The 20343-nt window shown below is 39.4% G+C and overlaps 2 protein-coding genes across 3 annotated transcripts; one reads left to right on the top strand and one right to left on the bottom strand.

Annotated features, from left to right (window-relative positions):
* Nucleotides 1-308: 308 nt before the first annotated feature.
* LOC119722358 (tax1-binding protein 3-like) lies at nucleotides 309-4696 on the bottom strand. The gene is made up of 4 exons (XM_038192429.1): nucleotides 4450-4696; nucleotides 2877-2981; nucleotides 1692-1769; nucleotides 309-688 (listed from the first exon to the last, which is right to left on the bottom strand). The coding sequence occupies exons 1-4, from the start codon at nucleotides 4480-4482 to the stop codon at nucleotides 581-583; spliced, it is 324 nt and encodes a 107-aa protein (XP_038048357.1). The 5' UTR covers nucleotides 4483-4696; the 3' UTR covers nucleotides 309-580.
* On the top strand, nucleotides 4235-20138 carry LOC119722357 (zinc transporter 7-like). 2 transcript variants are annotated; one of them, XM_038192428.1, is made up of 11 exons: nucleotides 4235-4399; nucleotides 6756-6857; nucleotides 9534-9647; nucleotides 11089-11176; nucleotides 11910-12030; nucleotides 12811-12882; nucleotides 14468-14536; nucleotides 15217-15352; nucleotides 16273-16363; nucleotides 18413-18562; nucleotides 19874-20138. In XM_038192428.1, exons 2-11 carry the CDS (start codon nucleotides 6793-6795, stop codon nucleotides 19919-19921), a joined length of 954 nt encoding a protein of 317 aa, XP_038048356.1. In that variant the 5' UTR covers nucleotides 4235-4399; nucleotides 6756-6792; the 3' UTR covers nucleotides 19922-20138. The 2 variants fall into 2 exon arrangements, with proteins under 2 accessions (XP_038048356.1, XP_038048355.1); XM_038192427.1 differs by lacking the exon at nucleotides 4235-4399 and adding an exon at nucleotides 4781-5042.
* Nucleotides 20139-20343: the final 205 nt, after the last annotated feature.

A 20343-nucleotide genomic window follows, 5' to 3' on the forward strand; every position in this document is an offset into this window, starting at 1 on the left:
TGCATTCAATAGGGGACGTTGAACAATAGAGGACAATAGAGTCTACAATTCCTGAAGGTCCACAGTTGACGATCGTGTACAAAACATATGGAAGGTCTTCCTATAAAGTTAAAGTACAAACGAAAGAGGGACAATAGGGGGTCCACGACTGAAAGTGTTTACACACACTGTGTGTGTGCACGCCTACACCGTCTTATGGGGAAGTTTTTTATTGTTAGACAAATTAGGACCAAGTTATGGGGACTTTCTGCTGTCCCCACAAATACCTTGTAGCGACGAGTGTATGTCCCCACAACTACAGAACAAGTATGTATGTCTGCGTGGGTTGGGAGGGGGGGGGGAGATGGGGGTTGCAGCTAGGCCAAGGCAGGGGTTAAGGCAGGGGTTTGGGCAGGGGGAGAAAGGGCTTCTGGTTATAACTCTTTATCTGCAAATTCAAACATCCCTTTATGTCCAAAAAAGGACATTACTAAGATCTACAAGACGATTCCTGTCACGCTTACCAGGAACATCTACATTCTGCTGAGCAGAAACCTACTCCCTGCTTAGTCGGTGACGTGGGCTAGAGTTGTCCCCAGTCCTAGATGCCCCGGCGATGCACCTTCATCTTGAGCACTGTGAACTTCTCTTTGGTAAGGAGCTTGATGGCGTGGCTGTGGGTGGACATGGTCAAGTCTAGGCCGTTGACCTGGATGCAACAAAACAAGTCAAACCAAAGTTGAAGCAAAACTTGGACAGTTCACATAATTCACATCAAAAGCAATGTCGGAATAAAATGCTAAGAAATACTGAAGATCGTGCCATCTTCAGCTCAGCCACTTACCCAAAAGTAACAAAAGTCCCTAATGAAAAAGTTGCCTTCGGGTACTTCCAGCGTTATGAAAGTACAAATGTAAGTGTAATGTCCGTGACAGAGCCAATTAACCATGATATCTAATGAATGATTCAGAGAAATGATCCAAAACTCCTAGTCTGTAATCTTTTGACCATTACTAGATGATGGATGTATAAGACCAAAAACAAATATTTCAGGTTTATTCACTGAGCTCTTAAAAACTCTGTCACAAACATTACATGATGCTAGAATTGCCCATTTTTTTACTCTTTCGTAAAATACCAAAAACCTCTGAAATCAAGCCATCTAAAAATCCATCCTTTGCATGAACCGTTCCAAAAAGGTGTACGTTCTTTCAGAAAAACGAAACAATTCACACACATCCTTATGTGATTTGTTTTCGTTTTGCTGAAAGAACACTGAACTTTTTTGCAATCCGTGGACAGAACCTTAAAACGGTGGTTGTGTTTAAAATTCTGTAACCTGAAAGGTACATGAGTGATTTGAATGATTCTTGTACTAAAAGAAAGCTTATGAGTTGGGCTTTCATATCCTAGATTTTGAAAATGCTACATGCAGAACTTCCCTAAAACAATGGTCCCGACATTTGGGTTTCTTTTTTTTTAATCGCCCTGTATTTTGCTTCCTGGACACTGAGGAAGCACCCAAAGCATGCGTGCAATTTTTGCCAGGCCCAGTTGATCTATTTTCATTTTTTTTGCGTGCCATTACATACTGAAAAACACTGCAAAAATTTTGAAAAGCTGGACATATTCTCCTTTTTTGTGACCTTCCAGTTGCATGTAAAGTTGGGGGCACAGGGAAATTCTTCTTAAGCTCAACTCATGATTGTTACCTCCAGAATCTTGTCCCCTACGACCAATCCCGACAATTCCGCTGGAGTTCCGGGCCTCACGACGCTCACAAAGATTCCCTGTACAACACAAAAATAACACAACACTTTTAAGCTCTGGAAGGAGTTTCTATATGTCACTTGGTGGTTGGTCGGTCGGTCGGTCTGTCCCTGGAAAATTGACTAAAAGTATGATGTTCCATTTGTGGCATCGGTGTCACATTTTTCGGCGTCACATATTTCAGCTCTGGCAGGGATCCTTTTGATTGATTTCATGAAAGACTTCTTGAAACACGGCCAGAGCTTATTGTGCACGTGCACTTGTGTTTTTGCCATGAGTTGTACCTACTTGTAAAATGTGAGGATATATGAAGCTAAAGTGGTGAGAGGTTGACCACGCTGGGGTGCCCATAATACTTAACTCGTATTATTTGTAGCTCAGTGTGCCTCGGGGAAATATCAATTGTAATGATTGAAAAACTGAATTCTACTATCATAACGGATCATAATGGTCAAATCATAAAAAGTCAATCCTGTTCCCTGCCATGCCTTTATACCATGACAAAGGCTAGTCACCAACAGTCGGATCATTATTTCCAGCTTAAAATGTGACAAGTCAAATTCCATTTACAGACAAAAGCAGGTGACTGGTAGACACAGCTGGCTTCAGGCATGCAACTTTTCCTTTTTTACTTCACATGGTGCCATTGAAAATAGAAAAACACTGTACAAAGTCTGGAAAAAATTTGAATTTCCTCTTTTTCTGTGATTTCCCAGTTGCATGCCTGTGGCTTATCAATCACCCACAGTCAAAGCAGAGCAGTAGAAAGTTACATAAACAGTCACAGCCAGTCAATCCTGCAAAGTTCTTTTAAAAGTCACTTGATGATTTTGACTGCTGGGATGGTATTTTTTATTTACCTTTTTTATTTTGCTAGCTAGAGAAGAATGATCAAGGAAAAAATTCCATGCTTGGCCAATACTCAGAGCTCCTGAACAAAGTCTATGGGCCATGACAGAACATTTTAAAGTAATATCAAAGAATTTTTGCACTCCTTAATCAGTGTTTCTTCATCAGATTTACAACTTTTGGTACTTTTCAGGGCATATTAAGGAAAATGAGTGGTGGCCCAGTATGGAATTTTTCCCATGATCAATTTCAAGCCTGTTTGTTTCCGGCATTCTCACCTCATCGCCTGGGATGAAAGGGTTTTTACTTTTGTCCTGATCTATCCCTCCAGCGATGCTAAAACCCAGGCCGGTCCCAGGAATCTTCTTTAATATGATGTCAATCTAAAAGTTCAAGAAAGGAAAAACTGGTTTGAAAATGATCACCAAATTTAGAGTAAGTTTTATAGACATAGACACAGTCTAGTTTAATAGATCACTTCCAGTTCTAATCATTTAATTTGAGATGGAAACGGACTTGTCCATGCAAATTTTAGTTTAAGAAAGCTAAATACAGTAGTTTGCATCCCATGGGCCTTTAGCGTTGTTTATTTATATTAGTTGTACATTACAATATAATTCAAATGACAATTTGACAACTTGACAATCTGATGAACAGAAATGCAACAAATCCAACAGAATTTTGGGAAAAATTCGGCTACCCGATCACCACTTTTTTCAATTAATTTTCTAGCGCCAAAAGTTACATCTTTTATGGTTATTCCCTCCACTTTCCCTCCTCTACTCTCACCCTCTCCTTTCCTTAATTTCTATTTATCAATCAGTCAATTACTTCATCGAGATTCGAACCTCGGACTCTTGCTTGATACACGAGACTCTTAACCGCTAGGCCGCACACAATCGCTGTTGCAATGATCAATCTTTGGACGTATTTGAAGTATCCATTGAAATAAACTAAATATTCATGAGAAAAAAAATATTCATAGTGACGTATTGCACTATCATTGGCCGGCTCATGCGACGTCTGATGCGACGTCATGGTTATCGATGTCATGCGTATAATGTACACTGTTCCAGACACTTCAATCAGTTTTGACCGGCTGCTTCAACTCAGATCTGCACTACATGTGCATGCAAAATGTCTCTAAAAACACATTTTTACTAATTTTTTTTTCGCATGTCCGCTGTTTCCTGGATTCCTCTTGGTTGAAATCACAAGGTGAGGTGAAAATTTGGATGTTTGGCGGCAGGTAAGTGGTGATCGGGTAGCCGAATTTTCCCGAATTTTGTCCACAGATGAGAGAGCACATCTTTCAACAAAATAATTAAAGCATTGAAATTTATCCCATGCGTAACGTTAAAATACTATAATTTAACATGTTAACGGTAAGATGAACGTTACAGCGTTAGGCCAGTTTTCTCTTTTTTACATTTTTTTTTTTTAATTGTCAGTTTTACTTTTAAAAGGAAAAAAATTCAGTTTTTGCAGAGCATTCCAAATTGGCGATGAATTTCCCTTATCATAAAGATCCATGGGGGAAAACAAGAAACTTTTGGAAAATGTAAAGACATGTTTGCCTGCCAAATTATAAAAGTGGCACACAGTAAAACAGAAGAGCGCCCTCTCGATTTCAAAACTCAAAACATCAACACTCAACAGGAAAATGACATTGACAGTTCCCAGCTCAAGCCATGCAAGCTTGGGACCTCTATTTATGAATAAATCCAATTTCAAAAATCCCCTCTAACATCCAGTAATGATGCATAGAAAGTCTTTGATTATTTCCCAATTTAATTTTGAGGTAAGTCATTCGGAATTGCTAAAAAAAAAATGATTAGTATAGTAACTTACACATGGGATTCCGCCCATCCCCTGCGTCGCCATTTTGGTGATTGATCACAGTGGCTGTTGAATTACCACAGGGACGATTATATTTGATTTATCGGGTTTGTGTATGTCGGAAGGCCTGGGTAATTCTCTCTTTAAACAAAATTGAGTTAAACGTTTATCTGAGTGTTTGAAATTCTTGTATTGTGATCAAACCTGTATTCTATTTATTCATTTACTTTTGAATGAAAAGTTCATGTTGGGAAAGTAATTGCAATTTACTCGCAGTCTGGTGAACCGCTGTGAGAATATTCTCTGTTCGTGTAACACGCAAACTTACAGAGACAAGACTTCCTAAGCCATATGGTTTTTAGCTGGTTTCGTTCTTGTATTTGTCATTGATTTCCTTTAAGTTGAACCAGCGTAATACCAGTCAAAACACATATGCACACGAAAGCAAAACCGGAAGAATCTATCGTGCCCAAGTTTACACCATCTGCTGTCAAAATTCTAATATTTTTTTCAACTAAATCTCATCCGATGTTACCCATAACCAACAAAGATGAAGAGTATGTACCGGGATTCTCTATCAAAGAGAAGATTTCCTCGTGGTGGAGGTAAATAAATCGTTGCCAAGATTATTTTTAAGTTGGTCAGCTCAGCCTCCGCTGTTCATCATGCATGTTCATGATGATGAGCGGCAGACGGGCAGTGCAATGCCAATGTATGGACACTTTGCTTATGTGTTTAATGTTTAATGTATCTCTGATAATGATATGTATGATAATAGAGGTTTAAATCAAATTCGATAAATGACTAAACTTAACCCTGAAGCACTTCGGTAGTTCGATAGGATAGACGCTTTTATACCCCTTACCGCAATTATCACTGGCATTTTATCTGTTTCTATTTTTTTTATTTGAACCTTTTTTGTTTTTAAAAAACGCATCAACTGATGATCAAGTTCAAGTTTTTATTTGTCCAATTTCTTGGCGTTATATTGTAAGTGTAATATTTTAATGTAGTATTTTCTGTCCAGTGTAATATTTTTGTCCATGTTACCTGTATTTGTGCCTTTTCTAATTTTCATGTTTATTTTTTTTTTAAACTGTGTGTTTAATTTTAATGTGAGGGCTCCTTTGGAAAGCAGTTTTTTTAGCTGAAATGGAGTACCCTCGTTACAGATTACAATAAAATAAGGAGTAATTGCAGAATACCCTGCTACTCGAAGATCACCTCCTAAAATTCAATGGCTGTGCAGTTGCCGGAGCTAGACCAAAGTTTAAGTCCAAAGTAGTTCCCCCGGAGTGGCTACGCAGGTACAGGGGTACGGAATGGGATTGGGTTAGGGAGGGAGGGGCAAAAGGGGGCGCTTCTGTAGTTTTCCTTTTTCTTTTTTTAAATCCTCCAAGGGATGAATCAGTATTAATACTGTGTAAATTGAATGGGGAAGATGAAAAAAGTCTAAATCCAAAGTAGGTCCACCCACTCCGCGGATATGGGGATATATGGAATGGGAAGTGCAGGCGTCTTGTGGGTGAGCAGTCAAGCGTGACCCCGTATCCCATATCCGCGTAGCCGGCTACGAGGTGGGATAGATGAGTGGCGGGGTATTCACTCAAGCGATTTTGCACAATTTGTACTTTTTGCTTGGCATGCTTAGCCCCACTATAAACGTTAGTCAATGTGGCCTGGATATCAAAGTGTAGCTCGTCTTCCTTTTATTAGAAGTATTGTATCATATTACTTTTTCTTTTTGTTTTAAAAGTACAATTCGTCTTTTGCTGATTCATGGCCCAGAAGGATTTTTTTTTTTGGAAAGGAAAGTGAGATATTAGTTATAGGTTACAGTTGATTGAACAGAATAAGTTGAAACTTTAGGCCATATAATCTTTGGAAATTTAGAAAACTATTCTCATTGAGAAGTAAACCCAGGACCCTCAAAACGAGAATCTGCAGTACTGAGCTACCGAAACCGCTTCCGTCTGTCAAAGGATATGAAATCTCATTTGGATTCGCAAAACAAGCAAAAAATCCTCCATTTTGCAAAGAGGATTTGGGAGGATTTGGGAGGATTTGGGAATAGGGAACTTAATAGAAAAATTTAAAAAATGCACCAAGCAAGGATGTCTGTACACCCAGACTAAATTTCAATCTGTCATTACCGTCAAGATCTTAGGGCAAACCTCCCCCTCCCCTTCCTTCCCCACCCCCTTCCCCCACCCCCTTCTATCACCCCCTTCCATCCCCCACCCAATGAAAGTTTTAAAATGGCTCATTCACATCAACATATTTTTTTACCGTTATTAATTCCTCGTATCAAATTGCAGGGCTATCTTCTCCGACCCAACATCTAGAAATCTGTTCATGTTTCTACTCCTGAATCTGTCCTTTGCCTTTGTGGAATTATCGTATGGTGTCTGGACAAATAGGTGAGTGGAACAGCTTTTTTTTTCCTGACGATTTTTTTTAAATTTATGTATTTTCTTCTATTAATTTATAAATCTTTTCAGTCAATTAGAGACAAAAGTTCTTAATCTGTTGTCATGTTATTGTAAATTGTATTAGTTGAATCTTCATTGTTACCAATTATGAATTCATTCTCAAATTTATTCATTTTCTTTGTTTTTATTGATCTGTATAGTTGCCGTTTTTTTTGGTTGGAGGGGGATTAAATTAACATACGAAACACACTATTTGTGTAATATGTGGAAAACTTGACATACTCACACTGGCCAAAGGCGTTGTTATAATTAAGAGGATCTACAAGTGGAATATTTCATATCGTACATTTCAAATTACATTTGTGTGTCTGAGAAAAGCAAAATCTTAAATGGGGATTTGTCTATTTTGAATCTTACAAAGTAGGTATCGGGAATACAGGGCCCAAAACATTTCATAATTTGTAAACACTTTTCACCAAAAAAGTCAAAATATATATAAAGTCCTCAAAAATTAGATACCTTTGATATATATAGGGTGGCCCAAAGAACAAAACAAAAACAGAACAGCATACTTCCACTACCTTGAGACTCAAACCACCTGTACCAATGGATGGAGAATCTTTTCAGAAGAAATATGATACCAAGATCTTCCGATTCGGTCCAGTAATTTTTGCGGCAGAGCCTTTTTTGTGAAGCACACCTCTTTCAAAGGGTACTATTACATAACAATTAATCCCTCTATCCAACTAAGTCAAATTCGTGGGCGCAGTTTACTATTTAATTCATCGAGACAAAATAACTCCCGACTATGTTTCACAAAACAGGCTCTAGAACAAAATCTACTGGACTGAATCGGGCGATCTTGGCCCATGTATTGCCAATTGGTATGATTTAGTCTCTGATTGAAGCATGCCGTTCCATTTTCGGAAGCCACCCTGTAGGTTTTGCCCTTCACTGGGCAATGTGCTGGGGGAAAAAAATCAAATTTCATCTTAAATGAAACCTTGAAAATTAAAAAAGTTTTTCAGACTACCGGTAGGGCCCCACCAGTAATGCTAGGTTCACACATTCCCGAATTATTGCGTCGAATACCCCAATCTATCCCGAATAAAAATTCTTATTGGCATTGGGACAAATTAACTCTGATTCGCTGATTGTAAGAATAACTTAAGAATGAAACAAAAATAATCAAGAACTAGGTACAAATTGGAAGCCGAATCAAGCCAAACGATTGCAATTTAGTGCAGAATAATACCAAATTGTAGTGATTTTGTCAAGAATAATATACAAATAACTCTAGAATCGTCTAGAATTACGCCGATTTAGTGTAAGTTTTTTCGTAAGTTATTCTTATAATATTCGCACATTTCTTGTAAGAATGCTGTGAGAATATCCAGAATACTGTAAAAATATCCATAATTAGTTATGAATACAACAAGAATAAACCAAGAATTGAAAGTGGTTCCCGAATCACCTCGATAATTTCGAACATGTCCAAAAATTGTCGCGGCGCTTCCCGATCTTTAATGATCTTTCACCAAACTAACAGAATCATCCCGAGGCAGCCAAGAACCATTCCCCGATTTACTCAAGAATTGCTATTCAGGGTGATTCGGCTTCAAAATCGGGAATGTGTCCAAGCATAAATCACATTGCAAGGAGCATTGTACACGTATGCTTAATTGAATTGTTGCGCATCATTAGTGCCAAGGCACTGTCTGTGTCTAGGTTATTAAAATATGCACTCAGGCAAAACAGCTGTTATAGTTGTGTATTTGACAACGGGTACCAATGCAATCAGAGTGAATGTTTCCAAGGGAATATAGATTTTATTTTGCCAGACCGCATAACACATATGGAATAATAGTCAAATGTACATACGGTTAGGTTTATGCATTAATAGTTTTTGTTGCTCTATTCTAAAAAATAAGTAATCCTCATACAGTAGATGTACAACAAATACCGCAAATTTACATGAAGTGAATCTCTCTGAATTTTTGTTTAAAAAGAATTGTGTCCTTCAAAAGAAGTTATAAATTATTGACTGTGTACTTACGTTGTGCACAGATTTGTTTAAAAAACAAAAGTACTCATATTAGGGAAATTTACTGCAAAGTTTTTTGAGAGAAATCCAAACAGAGTGCAGGTTTCTTTCGGAAATAGGCCTACATGTACATGTAGGAAGCACAATGAGAAAAATCTTCTTGATTTTTTTCCCCAAACGTCTTCTGAAATTGCACCTTTTTTTTTGCGAAATAATATTATTATTAAATTTCACTCTTCACACCATGTTTAAGGCCATAAAAAAAAACATGTGTAGCATCCTGCCTTTTTGAAAAAAAAAGGAAGCAGGAGGCCACCCTTTTTTTTTTCCCCTCCAAAATGGCCGCCCGACCGGGCTATTTTTCAAGATGGCCGCCAGGTGTTTTTTTTTAAATTGCCGCCATTGGACTTGAGGAAATGACATATCAGCTTTATATGGGCTAGATGCAACAGACAAAGAGCCCAAATTATGTCACTGTTTAAAATTTATCAATTTTTTGGTTTAAAAAAAAGAAAAAGAGGCAGCCTCCAAAAAGGAAGCGGGCAGGGACGCTTAACATGTTTTGTTGTTTTTAATTTGGCCTAATAATCAAGTGTCTTTCTTTTTTTCATTTGTTCCAGTCTTGGTCTGATTTCAGACTCCTTCCATATGTTCTTTGATTGCACGGCACTGCTAGCCGGTCTGACAGCTGCTGTAATATCTAAATGGAGGGCCACACCCACATTTTCATATGGGTAAGATTGCACAAGATATTGTTGATTTTTCCAAATCACAAATTAATTTTATTGTTGTTAGATATTCGTTTACCCTCCATTTGTTTGATCAGTCACAGACAGTCAAAAATTGCTATTGGTCGAGAGCCTGTCACATGGGTGGTTTGAAACTGCCGGTAAAACACCGCAGCATTCTGCGCCACAGTTTTTCGAACTACGCGCGCGAGGCCCATAAACGTGGCCAAAGGGGTGTTTCACAAAACCAGAAGTAAAATTAATGAACAAAATCATTGGAATTTTGTCAATTGTTTACTCAGTTTGACTGTTTGACCGAAAATGTATGGGAATAAATATGTGCTTGGCCGGTTTTAAACAAGTACACCGGCTATTGGCCTGGTCACAGATAGTATTTTGCTGGCTTTTGGCTTAGGGATTATCACATCTAGGCCCCTAGCTGGTTTTACCACCAAGCACATGTCATTTAATAATGATAATAAATAATATCGGAGTCTTATATAGCGTACGTATCTACCAACAAGTAGGTACTCAAGGCGCTGGAAATTATGTCTATTAACCCTTACTCTCTGAGGGTAGTTTACTGCATGTCAGTTGGTTATGCCAATGCCCTCCAGCTGCAGTTATTTGGCAGATAACAAGTCTTAGCAGTGAAGGCTCCAATTGGCAGGAGTTGGAGGCCCTGGAGGGTGCCTGATACTGACCAGCTGGGGGCACTCACTTTGTTATCAGAGGACTCTCATTGTTCTCTGTGGCATGTATTGGAGTGCCTGTCCAGTTACCCTTGAAATGACATGGCAGATATTGGAGGGCCATGCAAAAAACATAGGAGATTTTCTTGAGGCACACATTGGCATGCGTTGGAGGGTCTAGTAGGGTAAGGGTTAATAAAGAAAGATAAATAATGTTTATGAGAAATATGAGACCCATTATGCAGCACCTTATATGGGTTTACCAGGTGCTGCGGTGCATATTGCAGCCAGAAATATACTGCCAGAAACACCGGGGCAAATCCCTTCTCTATAGTGATAAGTGTTACTGGGTTCTTTAACACAAGACACGGGACCTACGGCTTTACGTCCCATCCGAAGGACGAAGCAATAATGGTAAAGTGCCTTGCTCAAGAGCACAAGCACCATGTTCCCACGGTCAGGATTCGAACCCATGTACCACGGCACATGAGGCGAACACCGTAACCATTGGACCATTATTATAGCACCCCACTAATCTGTAGGTACTTTTCTGTAGGTACTTTTCCTGGTTTCTGTACCTGTACTTTTCCTGGTTCATGTAATTACAAATAATCCTACATGGCTTTAACAACACTGTGACATTGTTTGAGAATTAGGCTGTATTTCTTCCAAATCATAAACTTTTGGATGCATATACTGGTAGATCAGGAATATTTAATTGATAAGCATGTCATCTTTGTATCCATTTGTTTCAGGTATGTCCGAGCTGAAATTCTTGCAGGTTTCATCAACGCACTATTTTTACTCTTTATCGCTTTCTTCATCTTCTCTGAGGCAGTTGAGGTAAAAAAAACTCTCTGAATAAAAAATTGTCTGATTTTAAGTCTCGTTGTGAGACCAAATGAAAAAAAAAAAGACCAATTTCTTGTCCCTGCCCACTTCTTTTTTGTTTGTTTTGTTTTTAATCATACATTTGTAATGTATTTTGTCTTTTTACTTGTTTGCAGCAAAATTTATCTTTGTATGCAAGTTCAAAATCTGGTAGAAAGGGTGACGGCTCCTTTGGACACAAAATTATCAGCAAAAGGGTCGAGAAATTGGATGAATCCATCCGCAATCTTGGGGGAAGGGAGCCTCCTTCCTTTTTTCAAAAAGAAATTTTTTTTTTTTCAAAAAGAAGAAATTATTTTTTTTACTTGGCCTTTACATAATTGATGTCACTAAACCTTTTTTTTTAAAGATATTTCCCATGAATTTTAGTATCAATGAAATTTTTAAATATGAGTTTTTGTTGCGTATTGCTATTACAATGTTTACTGTTGCACCATGTCATTGAAGTTTTAACCTGTCACAATTGTCACGGCCATTGTGGCCTTAATTGTTGGCATTGTAATAACATTCTAACAATTGTCACAAATGTCATTGCCATTTTCATCTCCAACTTGTCAGTCTCTTTTGCACATTATCTTCCCTCCCAGCGATCTCTGTCATTGCTTCTGTCCAATTGTGACTATCATTGCCATGACAAAAATCCTTTCGAGTGATTATTATGATCATTTCCTTGTTTGTTTTCCAGAGATTTTTGGAGCCTCCCGAAGTGCGACACGAGAGACTGTTTATCGTTTCAGTTCTCGGATTGCTTGTAAATTTAGTTGGTATCTTTGCATTCCAACATGGCCACGGACATTCCCACGGTGGTAAGTCTTAGTGAACATGTGCCACATTTTATTTCATCAAACTCACTAATTCCCCCTTGTTTTGAATTGGCCATAACTCAATAAATATGTGGCTGATTGAAAAGATGTTGTTGTTGTTGAGAAGCTAATGAACTATACCCTCCAAATATGCATTGATTTTTACATTTTATTTTTTTTAAGCTGCGAAAAAGAGGGAGCTTTGAGGATTCAGGTTTTTTTTGGGACACCCTGTTTTTTTTTACACAGCACAAACTTTTGCATGATATAAATGCCTTAACCCTAACTCCCTAGCGTCTTTTACTAGGAACTGGACCAAGTCCATCAAAATCCATCAATCACTGTGCGTCCAATACAAAACTGTACATGACATAATGGAATCCACCACTGACGCACTGGTTGACATTCATGGACTTGCTACACATGGCTTTTATCGCAATAGCAGTACAGGAAGCTAGGCAAAATCAATCGGATACCCCAAATACTGCTTCAGGCCATTAGGCCCAAGTCCATCATACTCCATCAATATTTAGTCAAGCCAGGCCTTCTGGACCAAGTCCCCCAAAATCCACCAAAATGGGGGGCTGGATTTTGATGGAGTTGGGGTGGTTAGGGTTAGGGTTTGGGTCTCTCCTTCACAGTCATGAGAGTTCCAAATTTTCGGACTACTTTAATCTTTCGCTAATACCTTCCGATGAATTTTTGAGGCTCTTGAAAAGTTGGTTTTATGATTTGTAGTTCATTTATGGTTTTCATTTATATTTTGTTATGCTTCATTTATAGGCAGTTCAGCCAACGGTAGCGTAGGACATGGTCATGGACACAGTCACGGACACGGTCACGCACACAGTCTGGGTAAGCTTGAAATTTTTGAAGTCCTTCTTCATACCTGCCAAATGTTTTGAAAAATGTGGAATTATTACAGATTTATGAAATATATTACCAAAATTCAAGTGCTATGGATAAGGTATAACAAAATTTATCAGACATTTTGATAACTGCATGATTAGGCCCCCCAAAAAAGTCTTCGGTTTCTGGCATGGAGCTTGCCCCAAAAGTGGTGCGGCAAAGTGGTTTTTTTTTTTTTTTTTACTCGTTTTTTCTTCAAATGTCGGCTGATGACTGCAAATGGTGCCTAACTAAATTTAGTGCAAAATGTATGGGAACCCGGAGAGGCCACAAACAGCTTATACTTGATCGCAACCCCATCTAAAAACACGATAAAATTGTGCAGCAGCAGGATTCCAGTCAAACCAGTGAGTTTGGCGGTTTTGAGACATCATCTTACATTGAAATTTTTTTTTTTTAAATTTTGCCGACGCGCATGCCTACGGCGACGCGCGCGCAGACCAGAAACTGGATTTTTTTTTTTTTTTGGCCTCTTTATCTGAAGTGCCAACAGTGAAATTGTGATAAGTCAAACTTGGATGACTCAAACTCTGTTTATCTCGAAGTGAAACTTCATTTCCATCAAGGGATTAGGGTATTATGTACATGACTACCCCAGTAACTCAAAATGCCTGCACCAGTACCTCAGTTTAACTCAAAATATTGTTTTGCCAGTCCATAAGAAACCGTAGCCTAAACAGTCACAAAGAAGTGTAAAAAGATCACGAACCTTTTTTTCATGTGCCACAATTGCTGAACGCACTTTATCTTTTTCACATGATCATGCAACAATGCCATTGTGATTGGACTCCAGCCCATAACCGCAACAAATCTTGACCTTCCAGTTAGCCTGATCGCTACTGCTGCCCAATTACAGCCAACACGCAGGCGGTCCAATCATTGGCTCTTTGCGGTGGCCATGTGACTGCATTGGAAACACGCGCCTGGCTTTCGAGTTAGCCTGATCGGTACCGCTGGCCAAGCTAGCTGCAGCTTGCACGATAGCATGCCCTCTATCTATCAAAAAGGAACGGTCATGTAACCACACATCAGAAAACCCCGCGAGTGTGATGCGATGCGTCGTGCGATCGCTAGACTAGACTAGACATCGACAAACGACACGAAGTAAAGATTTGCTACACGAAGTTACACAATTTGAGTGGGTTATTGTTATATTTATCCATAGAGCAGACACTTTTAGGTAAGCAAAATATAAAATCTGAGCAAAATGATGATTTTTGATTGAAAAAATACATAATTAAAATCAAAGAACGTGTCCATTTCATAGCCAGGCATAGCGAGTTAAGGTGAAAGTACATGCATATGAACGTGAATCAAATTAGGTTTTGCCCTTCACCAACGTATAAACACTGTATACTCAGTGTGTTACCTCCCGAGTGAAAGTTGGAAAAAATCACTCGGATGGGACTCGAAGCCACAACCTCCTGCTTTCTAGTGCAGATCGTAGAAAAATTGGGAATTTGCTTAGCTCGAACTTTGGATATGCCTTGAGATTTGACTTATCGAGATTTCTCCACATTTTGTATTTCAGGGATGGGGTATAAAGATGATGGGGAACACCAGCACACCCCAGCAGGATCACAGAAGGAAATCATGCAGGGTAAGTCAGCTAGCTTTCCTCAAATTCCGAAAAGGAAAAACTGACTAGGTGCATTTTCTTAATTATAACTTAACCAAAGAAATTTGCTGGAGCGGGGTTGAACCTGTGACGTGCTGAGGTCGGTGATTGACTCAATAATAATTCTTACATTTTGTGCAACTTAAAAAACTTGAAAAGGGTAACCATCCTGTCTCTTAACCCTAACCGCCCTGAATCCTTCAAAATCCTCTTTGCCAAAGTAGAGGAATTTGGAGGATTGACGTTACTTAATAGCAAAGTGTGTTACTGGTTTCGTAGGATGCACTTTGTCAAGGTCTTGGGCCGGACCTGGTGTTGCTTTTGCTCAGCCATGCATAAATATAGGCCTGGATTATGCTTGAAATCATCCGTACTGCTCCAGGATGTCACTGGCCAAGCCTCAACATATTGACAGTCACTGCCACAGTATTTTGCAGGATTCAGGCAGTGGTCACCCCTCCACTGACCATATTGAGGAAATAATGGGAGAATTTGCAAAATTGAGGCTATATGTTATTTTTCCATGAGGCCAATCGGAGGATTTTGCAGGATTGAGGCTACATCCCAGCAAAAAGGCCCCTGAGGGAGTTAGGGTTGATAGTCTAATTCACAGGAATTTTGAACAGATCTGAAATAATATCGATTTGGGTTTGTTTTTACAGGAGTCTTTCTTCACATCATGGCCGACACTCTAGGTAGCGTCGGCGTGATAATTTCTGCGGTGCTAATGCAGTATTTTGGGTGGCTGGTTGTCGACTCCATCTGCTCCATGTTTATAGCTCTACTCATTATGCTCAGGTGAGTGATGAAAAAGGCTAGTCTTGGTCCAAAATTTAATTTGGATTTTCCCTACCTTAAAGGTAGGGTAAATATCATTTGTCACACAAACGTGTTCCAAATCTAAAGAATGATGCTAAACAACTAACCTGATGAAGTTCTAGCTCAGTGAATGCTGTAAATTCCGAGGAAACAATATTCTAGAATCTCGTTTTCAATTCAAAAGTTGCAGTATCTTGTTTTGAATTGCGCCCGAAATCAGCGTCTGGGACATGTTCTCATAAAGGAGATGGCAGCTACACGATGTCACGCACTGAATTGAAAAATTATTGTGCGTCATGTCCGCTTGCGCACACTCAAAAACAAACTACTAACGGAAAATTTCCAAAAATGCGTCTTTAGATGCAATGTGCGGATCCAAGAATTTTTGCACGAGTGGGGGGGGGGGGGGGGTTCATCAGCAAATCAGTGCTGAAATGTAGACAGGTTTTTTTCTCTGGACACTTGGCCTCAATAAAGGGGGGGGGAGGGTGGACAGCTTGTACCATACTTTCAATGGCCCCAAAATTTAGTTAGTCCACATCTTGTTTGCAATGGGTTACACATCCATGAACTGGTGCAAGACTGGTTCCCTGACTGGGCAATTTCTAGACGTCTATAAATTGTTCCGTTTGGCCTGAAGTAGGGTCAGGGAACCAGACTACAAGAACACCATTTTTTTTTCTTGGTTTTCCAGCATCTATGAACACAAAATTTAAACAGGTCGGTGTAACAATATTTGCTATAAAACACTAACCCCCAAATCCATCTGAAAATTACAGCAAGTTGTATATGACCTTTAAGGGGGAATTTCTTTCGTGATTTTATACATTTCCACCTTTATACACAGCAACTTTCAACAGCGACTGGTAACACATCCATGTTTTTTGTCCATTTCTTAGTGTCTTGCCATTACTACGTGATTCTTCTTCTATTTTGATGATGCGTGTTCCCTACGCCCTTGATAAGGAACTGCCTGGATGCTACAACAGGGTAGGTGTGGAATAAAACTACATGTATCACCAAACTGTAACCCTCTAAAGCCCAGTTCATACTCGGCGCGAACGCGAATTTGTGACGTCATGGCAAGTATTCGCTCTGCGAATTCGTAAAAGTTGAACACATTTCAACTCAGGCGAATTTCGCAGCGAATGTTTCATGACGTCAAATTTGCTTCGCATTTGCTTTCGCATGAAGTATGAACCAGGCTTTAGTGAGAAGTCAATATATTCACGGTTGGAGCTACGAATATCCACGGTTTACCAAGAATCAGTCGATCACGATGAACCGTCGAGGTTCGTGGAGAAATCGACTTTCTAAAAATGCACTACGGTTTCAGGACGGATAGCCACGACTGTCATACGGTTTCTCTACGAATACACCACGGTTTGTCAAGAATATAGACAGATTGGTGAAGAATATCGACGGTAATACTAAAAGAAATGACGTTAACGCCACGGTTGTCTGCGATTGGGTCACGGATGACCAAGGTCTCCTACGAATAAAGCGTGGATATTTGTATTAGCAGAACCCTAGCACATCCAGGCATATCCGTAGGACATTCGTAGTGAATTAGTAGAGATTTCTAGCACGAGCTACGAATCTCCAAGAATATGCACGAATAGCCACCAATAACACTACGAATAAGTACGGTTGTCCTACGGATGTCCCACGGTTGCACTAAGGATTAATTTTCATGACGGTTCACCAAGGAAGTTATGAACAGTTTCAAACTTCTGTAGCCCCTCCACGAATACCCAAGGTGTGTCAAGAATATAGATGGATTGGTGAAGAATATCGACGGTTATACTAAAAATAATGACATTAACGCCACGGTTGTCTGTGATTGGGTCAAGGATGACCAAGGTTCATCCGGGCATTCATAGTGAATTCGTAGAGATTTCTACCACGAATGAGCTACGAATCTCCAAGAATATGCACAAATAGCCACGAATAACACTACGAATAAGTACGGTTGTCCTATGGATTAATTTTCATGACACTTCACCAAGGAAGTTATGAACAGTTTTCAAACTTCCGTAGCCCCTCCACGAATACCCAAGGAAGATGACGGATAACCACGGAGGTACTAAGGATGAATACGGTACTCCCACGGTTGATTACGAATTTCAAACTGTGGAGATCCATAGCTCCAAACCATGAATGTGTGACTGGGTCTTAGTGAGAAGTCAATTTATTCAGAGCAATACGTAAAACCCTTTAAAAACCCTGCAGGTCAGTTTCAATTGAAGGGATATGAAGTTCAATTTAAAGTACAGTAAACTCCTGTTAAGTCAAATCTCAATGGAATGGATAACAAATTTGATGTTTAGTTATTAAAGCAAGGTTCCCGATTTTTCTACAGTCATGTCATTTATTTGATTAGTACCTTTGTTCATAAAGTAGCTTCGGGATGTTTTTTTACGCTTCTGTGTGACCGTTTTGGCAGCGTTTTCCTTAAATTTTCAAAAATACACCCTGAAACACCCTGTGATATTTTTGAATGAAATGGAGATTTCTTGGTTTTATGAGAAGCATATTTCTTTTCTGTACTTTATTTTGAATCGGATCTTTGCAGTTTGTTGTATTTATTTTGTTAGGCCAAAAAAAAGTCCTCTGTTTCTGGTATGGAGCTTGCCCCAAAAGTGGTGCGGCGATGCGGCCAATTTTTTTTTTTTTTTTTTTTTTCCTTCAAATCTCGGTTGATGACTGCAGATGGTGCCCGACTAAATTTAGTGCAAAATGTATGGGAGCCCAGAGAGGCCACATAAAGCTTATACTCGTTCGTTACCCCATCTAAAAACACGTTAAAATTGTGCAGTAGCAGGATTCCAGTCAAACCAGTGAGTTTGGCGGTTTTAAGACATCATCTTACATTGAAAAAAAAACTTTTTAATTTTGCCGACGCGCATGGCTATGGCGACGCGCGCGCATACCAGAAACCGGAGACTTTTTTTGGCCTTAGTTTACATTGTGTATTTTTTCTGGTTGTTTTTTTTTCCTTTGAAGCATATACAATTTTTTATTAACGTTCATTCTCAGGTAACAAGTCTGGATGGCGTGTACAGTATTCATGAGCCTCACTTCTGGACTCTCTGCACCGACGTCTTCGTCGGTACCCTGAAATTGGAGGTGGCGCCCAACGCCGACATCAAGTACATTACCAGCCAAACGCACAACATTTTTACTCAGGTAATGTGATTGCCAAATATGGCTAACCGATGCTTTTTGTTCGGAATCGTTATTATTTAATACAGTTATTCACACAGGAAGTTAAATTTTTAAAATACTGAAAATTGGCCAAGTTTAGTGCACACATGGCAAAAGTATGCACAACATTTTTTTTTTTTTGGAGAGCCCTGTGGACCGGTCATACTAATAAGTGTCAACACACACAGAAGAGTCAACACAGCGTCAACACCTCCAAAACACATTAAAACTGACAAAAGCAGTGTTCAAACCGCAGAGTATGGGCAAAAACAAGATGTTGGCTTAAAGGGAATGTACATCACTGGCTTTTGCTGTAATTTTCAGAAATGAACTATTTGAGGGGTTAGTATAATAGATCAAAATATTGTTACACTGACATGTTTGAAGTTTTGTGTTCGAAAATGCTGGAAAAACCAAGAAAGCAAAAATGTTCAAGTAGTCTAGTTCCCTGACTCCACTAAAGATGAAATGGATCAATTTATAGATGCCGGAAAATTGTAAGGTAAGGGAACCAGTCTAGCTGGCCTGCACCCATTCATGAACTTGTAACCAATAGCAAACAAAATTTGGACTGAAAAAAAAATGGTAAATTTGGAGCAGTAGTTGAAATAATAGTTAGGTTTTGGTCGGCCGACCACCGTTGGAAATGTATACAAAAATACCATTTTCTTGAAAATGACTTCACACCAGGTGCCATAATTTTACAGGATGCTTTAGACTGTCATTTACCAACATCCTAGTAAGGTATTTCGTAAAAACTTGGTAGTTTTATTTTTCGATGTTTTTAAATGTTGTATATTCCCTTTAAAATCAATAGGTTTAATGTTTGAATATTGCAATTTTCAGTTCAAGAAAATTGGCTCTCCGTGCAGCTCCGAAATCGGCAGCCATGTTGCCTCAGGGGCATGCGGCGCGGACGATACCATTACGCAAAAGTGGTGATAGCATTAAACAATAAATCAACCCCTGTGGATACACAACACAGCATGCACGTGCTAGTTCACGGGTGTATAGCGCAAAGTAGGCAAGCACAAAGCCACAGCGTCTTTGCTTCAGCGTCGGGCGGCATCAGCAGTGTGTTCGAATGTCTCTCCCAGTGGTCCCCCCCCCCCAACTCTCCTTTTCTTATCGTTGAGGGGGTACTTCTGCACGGAACCAATAGAAGTAATCTTTGTATTTGAATGTTTCAGTGGCCCAATGATCAGGGGTAATAATGTAAAACACTTTGAGTACCCGTTATTATTATTAAAGTTTGGTTTCAGTGCCATTTTTTTTTTCATTGTTTAAATGCAGGTCGGTGTCAGGCAATTGTACGTGCAGGTCGACCTAGCAGCCATGTAAGACAAAAGCGGATCACGGTCGACCAACTCTGTTTGTATAGTACTGTCCAGTCCAATAGTTGCGCTACTTACGAAGGAATAAACGGTTACATTGCTATAGACCTTATGCATTGCAGTACCTCAGAGGGCGCTCTTTGTTATAACAATGTAGGCACAAAAGGTTCACAAAACCTCTGCCCTCTAACTCTGCCTTAACCCTCTTGCTATTTAAACAGTCACAGACTGTCAAAATTTCCATCCACTCCAACAGCTATACTTTTAACACAGGCTAGTCTCCAGAAGTCAGATCATATGTCAAGCAAGCACTGTGACTAGTCAAACTCGGTCCATAGACCATGAGCAGACAAAGCAGGCAAGTTGTGGGCACAGCTGGCTTATCAATTACCCACAGTCAAAGCAAAGCTGTATCGAGTTACATAAACA

This window comes from Patiria miniata, unplaced genomic scaffold (assembly GCF_015706575.1).
Source record: "Patiria miniata isolate m_02_andy unplaced genomic scaffold, ASM1570657v1 HiC_scaffold_15, whole genome shotgun sequence".
Taxonomy (NCBI): domain Eukaryota; kingdom Metazoa; phylum Echinodermata; class Asteroidea; order Valvatida; family Asterinidae; genus Patiria; species Patiria miniata.